The 13,379-nt window shown below is 39.0% G+C and overlaps 2 protein-coding genes across 2 annotated transcripts; both read left to right on the top strand.

Moving 5' to 3' along the window:
- The first annotated feature begins 9,654 nt into the window (after nt 1-9,654).
- Nucleotides 9,655-10,467, top strand: LOC131226900 (uncharacterized). The gene is made up of 2 exons (XM_058222607.1): nt 9,655-9,939; nt 10,030-10,467. The coding sequence occupies exons 1-2, from the start codon at nt 9,655-9,657 to the stop codon at nt 10,465-10,467; spliced, it is 723 nt and encodes a 240-aa protein (XP_058078590.1).
- A 958-nt stretch (nt 10,468-11,425) lies between these two features.
- On the top strand, nt 11,426-12,065 carry LOC131226640 (uncharacterized). The gene is made up of 2 exons (XM_058222227.1): nt 11,426-11,610; nt 11,738-12,065. Exons 1-2 carry the CDS (start codon nt 11,458-11,460, stop codon nt 12,020-12,022), a joined length of 438 nt encoding a protein of 145 aa, XP_058078210.1. The 5' UTR covers nt 11,426-11,457; the 3' UTR covers nt 12,023-12,065.
- Nucleotides 12,066-13,379: the final 1,314 nt, after the last annotated feature.

Genomic DNA, 13,379 nt, shown 5'->3' with positions numbered 1-13,379 from the left:
AAACTGGAAATTGAGCGGGCCAAACTGGAAATTGAGCGGGACAAACTGAAAATTGAGCGGGCCCAACTGAAAATTGAGCGGGACAAATTGAAAATAGAGCAGGACAAACTGAAAATTGAACGGGCCAAACTGGAAATTGAGCAGGACAAACTGGAAATTGAGCTGGCCAAACTGAAAATTGAGCGGGACAAACTGGAAATTGAGCGGTACAAACTGAAAATTGATATGTCGAATTTCCCTCTCCCAAATAAATTGCTTGATACAAAATACGACTTGTAATGGAGTAGTTGTCCTATATTTTAGCTTGTTTGTTTAGAAAAAATGCATGAAAATGATCGTGAAGTGAAAGGAATTGACCGTGAAATGAAATGGAATCGCCGGAATTGATCGTGAAATGCATGGAAATGAATGTGAAGTGAAGGGAAATGACTGTGAAATGCATGGAAATGACCGTGACATGAAATGGAATCGCTGGAATTGACCGTGAAATGTATGGTAATGACCGTGAAGTGAAGCGAATTGACCGTGAAATGTATGAAAATGACCGTGAAGTGAAGCGAATTGACCGTGAAATGCGTGGAAATGACTGTGAAGTGAAGGGAATTGACCGTGAAATGCTTGGAAATGACCATGAATCAACACGGAATGGTCGGGAATGACCGTGAAATGCATGGAAATGACCGTGAAGTGAAGCGAATTGACCATGAAATGCATGAAAATGACCGTGAAGTGAAGGGAATTGACCATGAAATGCTTGAAAATGGCCAATGATTCCATGCTTCATTCAATATTGAGGCTGAAATGGTTGGAGGTACAATAAAATGTATGCAATTTTTGAGAGTGAAGCTGTAAATATATGTATTTCTCCGCTGTTCACTTTGCTTGATTTGACACTTATACTCCGTATATTAACATCAGTCTGGGTTCGTTTGTAGACTATCTTAATGAAGAACTTGGAACCCACCCTACGAGAGTGGGAAATGGACACCGTTGGCTTGCTCCGTGATAGTTTTCAGGTGAGATATCATGAGCGTTTAATTGAAATGAAATGTTGTTTAATTCACCTTGGAGGGAACAAACATGCAAAAATTCATCGATATACTGTGCATTGGTCGCACCTTGGAGGGAACAGATATGCAAAAATTCACTATACATTGGAGGAAGTTGATAGTGTATGATTGTTTGTCTGTAACCTGTAAATGATAATTGTCGTAGGCATGAGATGAGAAGGATAATTTTGTGGAATGTTGTATTATATATGGTGTTGTATATTTCCTGCACAATTTGTATTTCAGGAAAGTTTATAATGAATTAAATTTCATAACGTGTAAATGTTTTCGTCGCTCAACTTTCATGCTTGCTTTATTCAACTTCTAGTTTGCCCCGCCTAATTTCAACTTTACCTATCTCACCCTACACTTGCCCTCGCTCAATTCCTATGGTCTTGCTCAATTTCTACGTTGCCTTGCAGAATTCGTAGGTTCCCTCGCTCAATTCCTAGCTTTCCTTGCTCAATTCTTATGTTCCCTCACTCATTTCGTAGGTTGTCTCGCTTAATTTGTAGGTTCCCTCGCTCAATTCCTAGCTTCCCTCGCTCAATTTGTAGGTTACCTCGCTCAATTTTTAAGTTGCCTCACTGAATTTCTAGCTTCCCTCGTTCAAATCCTATGTACCCTCGCTTATTTCCTAGGTTGCCTCGCTTAATTTGTAGGTTCCCTCGCTTAATTCCTAGGTTGCCTCGCTCAATTCCTAGCTTCCCTTGCTCAATTCGTATGTTGCCTCACTCAATTCTTAGGTTCTCTCGCTCAATTCCTAACTTCCCTCTCTCAATTCGTAGGTTGCCTTGCTCAATTTTTAGGTTGCCTCGCTCAATTTCTAGTTCCCTCGCTCAAATCCTATGTTCCCTCACTCATTTCCTAGGTTGCCTCGCTTAATTTGTACGTTGCCTCGCTGAATTTCTAGCTTCCCTCGCTCAATTCCTAGGTTCCCTCGCTCAATTTCTAGGTTGCCCCGCATAATTCCAAGCTTCCCTCGCTCAATTTGTAGGTTGCCTCGCTCAATCCATAGCTTCCCTCGCTCAATTCTTAAGTTCCCTCGCTTAATCCGTAGGTTCCCTCACTCAATTTCTAGCTTCCCTCGCTCAATTCCTAACTTCCCTCGCTCATTTCGTAAGTTGCCTCGCTCAATCCATAGGTTCCCTCGCTCAAATCCTATGTTCCCTCGCTCATTTTCTAGGTTCCCTCGCTGAATTTCTAGCTTCCCTCACTCAATTCGTAGGTTGCCTCGCTCAATTTTTAGCTTCCCTCGCTAAATTCCTAGGTTGCCTCGTTTAATTTTTAGGTTGCCACGCTGAATTTCTAGCTTCCCTCGCTCAAATCCTATGTTCCCTCGCTCAATTCGTAGGTTGCCTTGCTCAATTTCTAACTTTCCTCACTTAACTCGTAGGTTGCCTCGCTGAATTTCTAGCTTCCCTCGCTCAAATCCTATGTTCCCTCGCTCATTTCCTAGGTTGCCTCGCTCAATTCCTAGCTTCCGTCGCTCAATTCCTAGGTTGCCTCACTCAATTTTTAGGTTGCCTCGTTGAATTTCTAGCTTCTCGCACTCAAATCCAATGTTCCCTCGCTCAATTTGTAGGTTGCCTCGCTCAATTTCTAGCGTTCCTTGCTCAATTCGTAGGTTGCCTCGCTCAATTTTTAGGTTGCCTCGCTGAATTTCTAGCTTCCCTCGCTCACGGTCAATTCGCTTCACTTCACGGTCATTTCCATGCATTTCACGGTCAATCCCAGCGATTCTGTTTTGATTCACGGCCATTTCCATGCATTTCACGGTCAATTCCCTTCACTTCACAGTCATTTCCATGCATTTCACGGTCAATTCACTTCACTTCATGGTCATTTCCATGCATTTCACGGGCAATCTCAGCGATTCCGTTTCATTTCACGGTCATTTCCATGCATTTCACAGTCAATCCCGACGATTTCGTTTCATTTAACAGTCATTTCCATGCATTTCCCTTTCATTTCCATGCATTTTACGGTCAATCCCAGCGATTCCATTTCATTTCACGGTCATTTCCCTTCATTTCACGGTCATTTCCATACATTTCATGGTCATTTCCATGCATTTCACGGTCATTTTCCTTCATTTCACGGTCATTTCCATGCATTTCACGGTCATTTCCATGCATTTCCTGGCAATTCCCAAGATCTCAACCCAAGCCCAACCCAAGTTTTATCGAGTTGCTGTTTGTATGGCCCAACCCCAAGACCAAACCCGATACATCCTGACCAAGCCCAACCCAATGTTGGGTCACTCACAGGTTGGTCGGGTTGAGCCCGCCCAACTTTCAGTCTTAAAATTATATATGGTACGTCAAGTAACTTTGGTTTAGAAAATATTCTTGTTATATGAATAAAGAAAGAAATGAAAAAAAGAGAATTTTTTTTTATTATGTGCTTATATTTACATATTTATATAAATATGTGTTAGAAAAAAATGTAGGTAGAATAAAATTCTCCATGTAAAAAAAAAAAAAGGAAAAAGAAAGAGCATAGGATACGTTATAATCCGTAGTCATAGATCGGGGGTGGAATCGCGGAATCCGCGATTAATAGCCAATAGGGACAACGACTTGTGGTGGAATCGCAGGATCTGTGATTGATCGCCGAGCTACTGTTATGGCTACGGATTATAACCGTAGCTATATCCGTATCCCTGTGCATACGCCATTACCATTCTTCTTGAACGTCTACCGATGAAACTCTTTTAGGGGCCACACAAGTTTTGGACCATTATGAAATTTGTTTTTCCTCTTCATCCTAGTCTTTGTGACCTTATGAATAGACTGGATGAAAAATAAATGTTATGGTGGGCCCTACAAAAGTTTCAATGATGAAAATCAATTTTCCGCTGCTCTGTGTGGTGTGGCCCAGTTGATCTTTGGATATGATTTTCTTTTCTTGATAATGCTCAGAAATGATCTCGAAATATGGATGAACGTTGTGGATATAATAAATACATAGCTGTGGGGCCATGTAACTTTGATATCTTTTAAGCCGTTCGTACAACTCTTAGTTGGAGGAGCGTCAGCGCTCGTCTTCGCAGTGAAAAGGAGGGGTAGTTTCGTCCTCAAAGTCGCTGTCCGCACGTGCTAGTCTAAGTTGGTAACTTAAGTTTGTATTACCTCATAAAAACCGCTGGGTAAGAGGTTTTGTCTACAGTGGGCATTTTCTCAATAACTCTCCCTTCCTGTAACGAGAGCGGATTACATGCGGCCCGGCCCGGCCCGGCCCTCTACCAACACGGTGCGTCCCTGTCTGGGGTCCCACTATGTATTGTATATCCACGCCGTCCAACCGTTTTTCCATATCATTTTAGGGCATTGTCTCTTAAATGAAGGGGATCCAAATCTCAGGTGGACCCCACCACAGGAAACAGTAATGATTGATAATTAAAAACCTTTTATGGGCCACGAAAATTTTGAATCAAGCTGATATCGTTTTTTCCCTTCACCCAGGTCGGTGTGACCTTATCCATAGGTTGGATGGTCAATAGACATTACGGAGGTTATTACAGTGGCCTAGGAAAATTTTAACGGCGAGCATTCAATTACCATGGTCAATAGACATTACGGAGGTTATTACAGTGGCCTAGGAAAATTTTAACGGCGAGCATTCAATTACCACTGTTTCCTATGGTACAGTCTACCTGAGATTTGGATCCTTAATTTGGCCTCATGCTCTAAAATTATATGGAAAAACGGATGGACGTGTGGATATAAATAAATACATCAAAGTGGGCCTCAGAGTCAGGGCCGCACCATATAGGTGAGGCGGACGCGATTTCCTGCGACCAGGCTTTCGCAGGAAGTTCCTTCTGGAAACCTATATAGGCAAACGTGATGTTTGTGAACCCTGTCCATCCGATTTTGAGCTCAGTTTAGGACATAAATCAAAAAATGAACCAGATCAGAGACTCAAGTGGGCCAAAAACGTGAGGAGTGAGCGTCTACAGTTGAAATATTCACCGGGCCACATAGGTTTTGAATCAGTCTAATATTTATGTTTTTAGTTCATCTCAGTATTAATGACATTACAAACGTTATGGATGGAATGTAAACATCACTATCGGCTAGGGAGTTTTCAATGGTAGGAATCTCGCTAACCACCTTTTCCTTTAGTGCGGCCCACTTGAGTACTAGATCCTGCTAAATTTTGGTCAAAAGTCTTAAAAAAAGCTCACAAAACGGATGGAGGGGTAGATTTCTCACAAGCATCATGGTGTGCCCCACCTAGGTTTCAGCACAGGAACTTCATGAAAAAGGATTTTGCAGGAAATCCGCGTCCCACCTAATCAGCTCCTCCAATAATGTGGAGTCACTTGATGATACCGCAGGGGAAATCGGACTGCGTACTATCAGTAAACTCAATTGGGCCCACCGTGAATGTATGTCTTATCCACTCTTACCATCTGTTTTTTCAAATCATTTAGGGGGCATCTGACACATGGTATTGGACGGGATTAGGTGGGATGGAATTGCATTTGGTCCGTGCCAATACCACTCAATGTTTGGGAAGAATGGAAAAGCTTGGTATTGGACTAAATGGAATTGCATTGGTCCTATGCCAATTCCACTCTATGTTAACTAGTTGTGTAGGTCCCACCATGATGTGTGGGCTACATCCACACCGTCCAACCATTTTTCGAGATCATTTTAGAGTATGGGCCAAAAAATCAAGTAGATCTAAAGCTCAAGTGGACCCCACCATAGAAAGCAGTGGGGATTGAATACCTATCATTGAAAACTTCTTTAGGGCCACATAAGTTTTGGATCTGTCTCATTTTTATGCCCATGCCATTAAATGAGGTTACAAAAAAGATGAACAGTTTGGATATAACACATATGTGTTATTCTCAATAGTTTCAAATGATGGTGGGTATATTCATTCAATGTATCATCGTATTACAAACATAGCATGGCATTAAGCTTATCCATGGTAACATGGACAATCCCTGCCATGTCTAATAATGATGTTTTTTGCAAGAACCAGATGTAATTCTATCCCACTTAATACTTTGCGCATACATGCCCCGTAAGGGCGTGTTTGGATCGCAGGACCAGAATATATTGTAATGTTTTATTTTAAAATAATACATTAACTCCCGTTTGAATTAGATTTGAAATCCAATATACTCTTACTGCCCATGTATGTCTCGGAACCATAAACGGATGGGCACGCATCTCTGTAGTCGGTCTATTCACATGGGGCAGTGCAACGTCTTCATTGCGTTGCAGAGGCTTTGAAGAAAAATCTCATTTTCCTCTCCGGTGTTTTGAGAGAGCATAGCGCGAGTGTATATCTTCTTTCCTCTTCTCTGTTCGTCTGCCATGCTGCGAAAGAGGAGATCGTTCCTCTCCATTTGAATCTAGGACGTCTGCTGGGATGTACGTCAAAGGGTCTTGGGTTACGACCAAGATGCCATGAACTTTTATGCTGCGGAATCCTGAGAAAAATCAATATTGTTTTCCAATATACTCATCATTCTTACAGACTCTGTACGACCAGGTAATGTATTTTCCATCATTACCATTTTTAGGAACAAAATCCGATCAGTGTTTTTACTTGACAGTATCCATTCTATGTGTTCTGGATATACATTCTCTCCATGCACCTTCTGTTGTTGGAGCAGTCGAATAGGGTTATGGAGACAGTTCTCTCCTATACCCTGCAAAGAAGGTGTAGCATGCAATACACCTGAGAGACAATTTTTTTCAGAAGGAAATCTTCATGACAACCTGCGTATCAGAAGGGTATCCGGGAGATGGATTCACCTCCCGACACCTTCGACATGACTTCTTCATGTCATAGAGTGTGGGAGTAGATGAACTTTACCGACCGATATTAACCCTATTTCTTAGTTGCCTATAAAAGATACTGTTGTCTTCTATATTAGTCATTGAAATAAAAAAGAAAACAGAGAACTAAGTTCTGAAAATATTCTGGGGTGTTTCTATAAGATCTACAAGCTTGTTGATTGTTGAAGGTAATATTCCATCTTTTTTCCTACATGATCTAAAATGCATCAAACTTTTTTCACATATGGCTAATAGGATGCATCTTCAATCAATTCTTTGTATTGATTGTATCCACTGTAAAATTTGGAGATATTAATTGGCTGTGATAGATCTCTGAAGGACCAACATATTATTTCACGTTTTGTATACTGTATTTGAAAAATGCACCTTTATCATTTCTAGTTTGTACTTATATGATTGTTTGATACAGTATATATTAACATATATATGTCCCCAACTCGTGTAGACAAATCTCGCATCCGGTTGGGTAGACCCTGATTAAGAAAGGTGCATAATTAGAGTGCTAAGAAGCACTTAAAATCAAGCCTATATAAGTGGTTATTCTTAAGTCAGTGAAATGATTATTCTTATTTTTGTGTTTTGTATAAACTTCTCCTACTTATGAACTCATTTTAATTGATTGTAACATGTGTTATATCTGAAACTTCACCATAATATGTTGAATTGTTATATATATTTTGCATATGTGAAATCCTCTGAAGAATCCAAATACATTGATATCAACTCACCTTTTGTGTACCTGAATTCTTTTTCGTACTCATGAACTCATTTTAATTGATTGTAAAATATTGTATTCTACTGTCATTTGCACTAATAAATAGAAAATATTTGAAAAGAATAACAGGTGAGTTGTCCATCTGTCTTATGGGTTCTCATAGTGGTGAATTTAGCTGTGATCATTCCTCTAGTAGTAAATGGAATGAAAACGAAATTGCAGCTGCATTAACAACGATTGTAGCGTCTACGTGTGTTATGGGAGTTGCCGAATATTATCGACATTATTGTATAAAGGCTTTGCCTAGAGGTAGTCATATAGAGAGAAATAGATTCATAAATGGAATCATTGATAAGAGTGATGCTGACTGTCTAACACAACTAAGAATGAGTCGGGATAAGTTCTTCGAATTGTGCTCTCTAATTAGAGATAGAAATTTACTTTCTGATTTAAGGATGTGTAACTTAGAGGAATAAGTGGTATTGTTTCTTCATACTATCGGCCATAATGTCTGGAATCGTGTCATTAGTCATCATTTTTCAAGGTCTGGTGAGACAGTTAGTTGTTATTTTCATAGAGTTCTTGATGCTGTAATTAGATTGTATCCTGAATATGTGAAGTTCCTAGGTTTACATACTTCGAAAGAGATATCCGATAATCTTATGTGGTCGCCATGCTTTCAGATAAAACAATTCTTATTATAGAAATAAATGAAATGAAGTGTGTGTTAAATAATAATTAATAACCTAAAATTCACAATAAATTTCTTGTAGGATTATATTGGGGCACTTGATGGGACTCATATACCTGCATATTTGGCTAAGGAAGCAAGCGCCACCCTTTGAAATTGGAAAGGTTTTCTGTCTCAGAATGTAATAGCAGCTTGTACTTTTGATATGAAATTCGTATACGTGCTTGCCGGTTGGGATGGTTCGGCCTCTGATGCTTGTGTTTTGTAGAATGCGTTAACCCGTTGACCAGATTGTTTCCTTGTTCCTCATGATAAATATAGATTGTTGTTATTTCCTCTAGAGAGTAAGACAATAGCAAAAGTAATATCCTTAATATACATACCTTGGTTTGTGTAAGGAAATACTATGCGGTTGATGAAAGATATGCGCATTTTCCTGGGTTTATGACACCTTATCGAGGTGTCAGATATCATTTAAATGAGTTTCGTACAGGACGAAAGCCTACTAACAAGAAAGAACTCTTTAATTATCGTCATGCACAACTGCGAAATGTCATAGAACGCTGTTTCGGTCTCTTGAAAGATCGTTTTCTTATACTACGTGTAGCACTATAGTTCAAGTTTATAATTCAAGTAAAGATTTTTATACCTTGCTGTGTTATACACAACTTCATTCGTGTCTGTGGTGATGATGGTTTTTCAGAAACAGTTGAGGATTGTGCAGACAGTGATGAGAAAATGTCGCCATCTCCTGTGGACGTGACTACAGCTGAAGAAGATCACGTTTTATCTCGCGTGACTGATAAAGCAAGGGAAGAGTAGGTGAAAAAGAGGGATGACATTGCAGATAGGATATGGAATGATAGTCTCCCTCAGACCCGGCAACGACATTGGCTATTTCAAATTTCTAGACATGTATATTGCTGTTTTGTGTAACAGCAATTTTTTTTTTTTTTTTCATTTCATCTGTTATGTTTCGAGATAAGTGTTGAATTTATGGTTAAGGTAATGATGGATCATATTTGGATATTATTGTCACAGAAACTTATTCTGTTTGTTAACTGGTACATTAAATTTCCTGTCATCATCTCTGAATTATGTCCGGACATATATCTGCAATATTTGTTAATATCATATTTTCTTATTCCCATTAACTATTACTAATGCATAGGTAAAATGAATTTCTTATGGAGTTTATATAAGGGGAACAGATGTCTGATTGAAACTGGTTCCCCTGCATGTGATACATCCTCCCCAAAAAAATCAACTGCAACTCCGAGTAAATAATTTGGTAGCCCGAGTAAGAGAAATGCCACACCGAGCAAAATTAGAAATACTACAGATAGTAATAAATCAGGTTGGATTCAATGGATGGACCCTATGGATAATGCACTAGTGGATGCACTAGTGGAACAAGTGAATCTCGGAAGAAAGAGTGATATTGAATTCAAACTTGAGGCATATAAGGCCACAATAACTGAAATCTTTGATAGATGTGGTGTTCATATAGAGAACAAACACATCTCAAACCGTTTGCGTACATTGAAGAGATTTTATTGGGCTGTGCAAGATATGTTCAATGCTTCCGGGTTTACCTGGGATAGTGAGATGAAAATGGTGACAGCAACAGACAACGTATGGAATGGGTACATTGTGGTAAGTAATACCTATAACTTTTTTGTATTATATGTACTTAATGGAAATTGCTGAAAGTTGCTAACAAGATTCCATTAACTGTTGTTACAGTCACATCCATTCGCCGAAAAAGTCTATGGGAAACATATTGAAAGATACACTGATCTGACATTCATGTTCAGCAACGACAGTGCTCATGGGTCATTTGCGACCACCACTTACTTGTCACCAGTTTCTGATCAACGTCGATCTAGAAATGAATTCAATATTGACTCTAATTCTGATGATTATGAGACTGAGATTGTTCGCCTTTCATCTAATTCTGGGGATGACCACGACATTGGTTTAGCCATTCGTGCCCACGATGGATCACAGCTGGTACACAGGGTTAGTACAGTACCTGTAGAGACCTCTAGGGGCTCAAAAAGCACTCACTTAACTGCTATAGGTTTTACCCGACAAAAAAGGAGAAAGCCGAGTGATGTCATCGGTGACAGAATGGGTGAAGTGGTTGAAGCTGTCAAGTCCCTTACTATCACAATGTCTTAGGGCAAAATAATGACTAGACTCTAGAAAATGTTGGGCATACTTGAAGAAGTTGACGGTCTCAGTCCTGAGGACCAGCCCGATTTATGCAGGTGGATCTTATTAGCGCTGGCTATTTTTTAAAGATGGGCCATGAGAGGAGAAAGGAGTGGGTACAAAAACTCCTCGAACGTATTGGCCCAATCTGAAAACATGAATTACGTTTGTTAAACATAGTGAGGAAGTTGGTGAAATTGAATTGTTTTTGTTTGTTCTGGGTAACTGTTATGTTTGAATGAGTTTGGATGGGTGGTGATTTTGGATTGGATGGGTGCTCTATGAAGCACAAATTACTCTGGTTATTTGTTAATTTTGGATTGTGGTGATTTTGATGGTTGCACCATCAGCAATTTAGATGATATACATATTAACCTTTGCATTCTCATTTGCATAGATGTTATTACATTTCAGTTGACTTCATATCAAATATTGGGCAATGTATGTAAGTTGGTTAATGCAGTGACCTGCATGTAAGTATGTCTGGATCTATTAAAGAGGTTCTACTTGCGTTTTTAGAGATGTTGCTGCTTACAATGTTTCAATATATTATATTAGCCAAATGATATAGATGTTATAATCTGTTACATTGTGTTGATTTTCTGCATCTGGTCAGTGTTGTTCTTTATGACTGATTTCATATCATCACATTAGAACTTGTATAATTCTTCATTGAAGTAAACAGGGTCTGTAAAATTTTTTCCACAACAACCAGGATTTGAATCCATCACTCAGATGGGTAATATTATATCAGTTTGGGTATGAATGAAGGGTTCGTATGAGGTGAGAAAGACTCTATTTATTCTGTACAGAGAATTCCAATTTCGCTTCTTGTTTATAATATTCCATCTTAGTTTTCAAAAGTGTTGTTTTTATATCTTTACTAGTTTAAAAAAATTATTTCATCAGCCAATGCACATCCAAACTGATGTTAATTAGGTTTTTTTATAGGTACAAATGGAAAAATATTATGTGGTATTTGTCGGTAGGGTGCCTGGAATTTATGAGAAGTGGGAGCTTGCTCGGGCACAAGTAGAGGGATTCAGTGGGTGCAGACACCAATCTTTTAAATCCTGCTCAACGGCTTTGACAGAGTGGACGAGATTCAAGGTATGAATTTTATTTACGTATGCATTTCTCTAATTATTTTCTTCAATATTTTTTTGACTATGACCAGCTTTGTACACTATATCATATAACAAAATAATAGATGGGCAAAATTCTTCAATGATTGTAGGCCACTCTGCAGAATGTTGGATCTTCCACCAATCCTGTAACTCAGTATAGGGCATCAGCAATCAGGAACGAAGGCTTCACCAAAAGAGTTGAAAGTGAATCTGCTTCGTTTCATCGGTTGGCTTCGAGTGACGAAGATGAAGTTGGGGTGCACCTTCTTGATCAGTTGAACTCAGAAGAGAATCAGGTTAATACGGAAGGAGGGATTATGTATGCTATTTTCAAGGTTCTTATTGGAGTGGTGCTTATATATGCAGTGATATCTTGGTTTGTTTCATCGCTGTGATGATAAGGATGTGGAACAATTGTTTCACTGGACGACTGGGGCATGGAACACATACATCTATTGGACTCAGAAATAGCTTTTTTTGTTTAACTTATGATAAACTTTTTTTTTTTTCAACTTTTCTCTTTTTATAAATATATTTTTTTAATTAATGGAAATATGTAATTAGGTATTTGTATTAATGTATTATATTTCTCTTCTGTGAAACTAGGTAATTATTTTTTGTTCCGGGGTATTTATGTGCTGTGGACCGAATGGAAATTAGTTGGTTTTCTGTGAGCCACACCCTGACATATGTGCTTCATCTTCTGATGCTCATCCGTACGACACAACCCAGATGCAGGACTCATACAAAATCAGCTTGATCTAGGTGTTTCATGGGCCCAAAATGTTTTCTAATGGTGTCGATTGATTGAGCACTGTATCCTAGACAGTTTGGATGAAACACATACATCGTGTTGGTGCCCCCCAGAGCATCGAACACCATCCATTGGGTGGTGTCAAGTTTTAGTAGCCAATCCGTGGTCCATAACAACTATTGTATGTGGTTTGTTGTATAGAGTTTTCGTACTAAGGAGTCTGTTCCTTCAACAAACATTGAATTAGGTATATCCGCTGATTACATTTCCAAGGTCACTCCATACCAAACATTCTACTGATGAAGGATAAACCAAATGGATATAGTATACAATGTCCAGAGTATACGCGTTGTACAGTATTACATCCCAATACAGTACTATACGCAATCTAAACTCGCCCTAAGTGTACTGAGTTACTTAGTACACAAACTGCTTCTACCGCAAGGTTTGATGGTTGAAAGCAGTCAGAATTTAAAGACGTGGCATACATATGGGAAATAAATAGTCCAAATTGGACATATTTCAGTATGTCAATTGTTTAATTGATTTATGGACAATTTTTTGCTAATTTGGACGTTAGCATCCCTTTCACATCCACGGTCCAACACATGCCTGTTAGGGAAGTGGATTACCTACTTATTAAACTCTGAGGGGGCCACCAGAATTTATGTATTCTATCCATGTTGTCCATCCGTTTTATAATATCATTTTAGGGTATGATCCCAAAATTGATGCATATCCAAAACTCAAGTGGACCACACCATAGGAAATAGTATAAATTGATGCCTACTATTAGAAAATCTTTTTGGGATCACAGAAGTTTTGGGTCATGCTGATATTTGTTTTTCTCCCATTGTCCACGTCTGTGTCACCTCATGAACAGATTGGATGACAAATAAACATCACTATGGCCCTAAGAAGGTTTCAGTGGTGGACATTATTATTCTCATTGTTTCTTATGGCATGGTCCACTTGAGCTTTGGAAATCCTACAATTTT

This window comes from Magnolia sinica, chromosome 15 (assembly GCF_029962835.1).
Source record: "Magnolia sinica isolate HGM2019 chromosome 15, MsV1, whole genome shotgun sequence".
Taxonomy (NCBI): Eukaryota; Viridiplantae; Streptophyta; class Magnoliopsida; order Magnoliales; family Magnoliaceae; genus Magnolia; species Magnolia sinica.
Note: the sequence above shows the minus strand (reverse complement) of the source record. Positions and strands in the feature narration are given on the sequence as shown.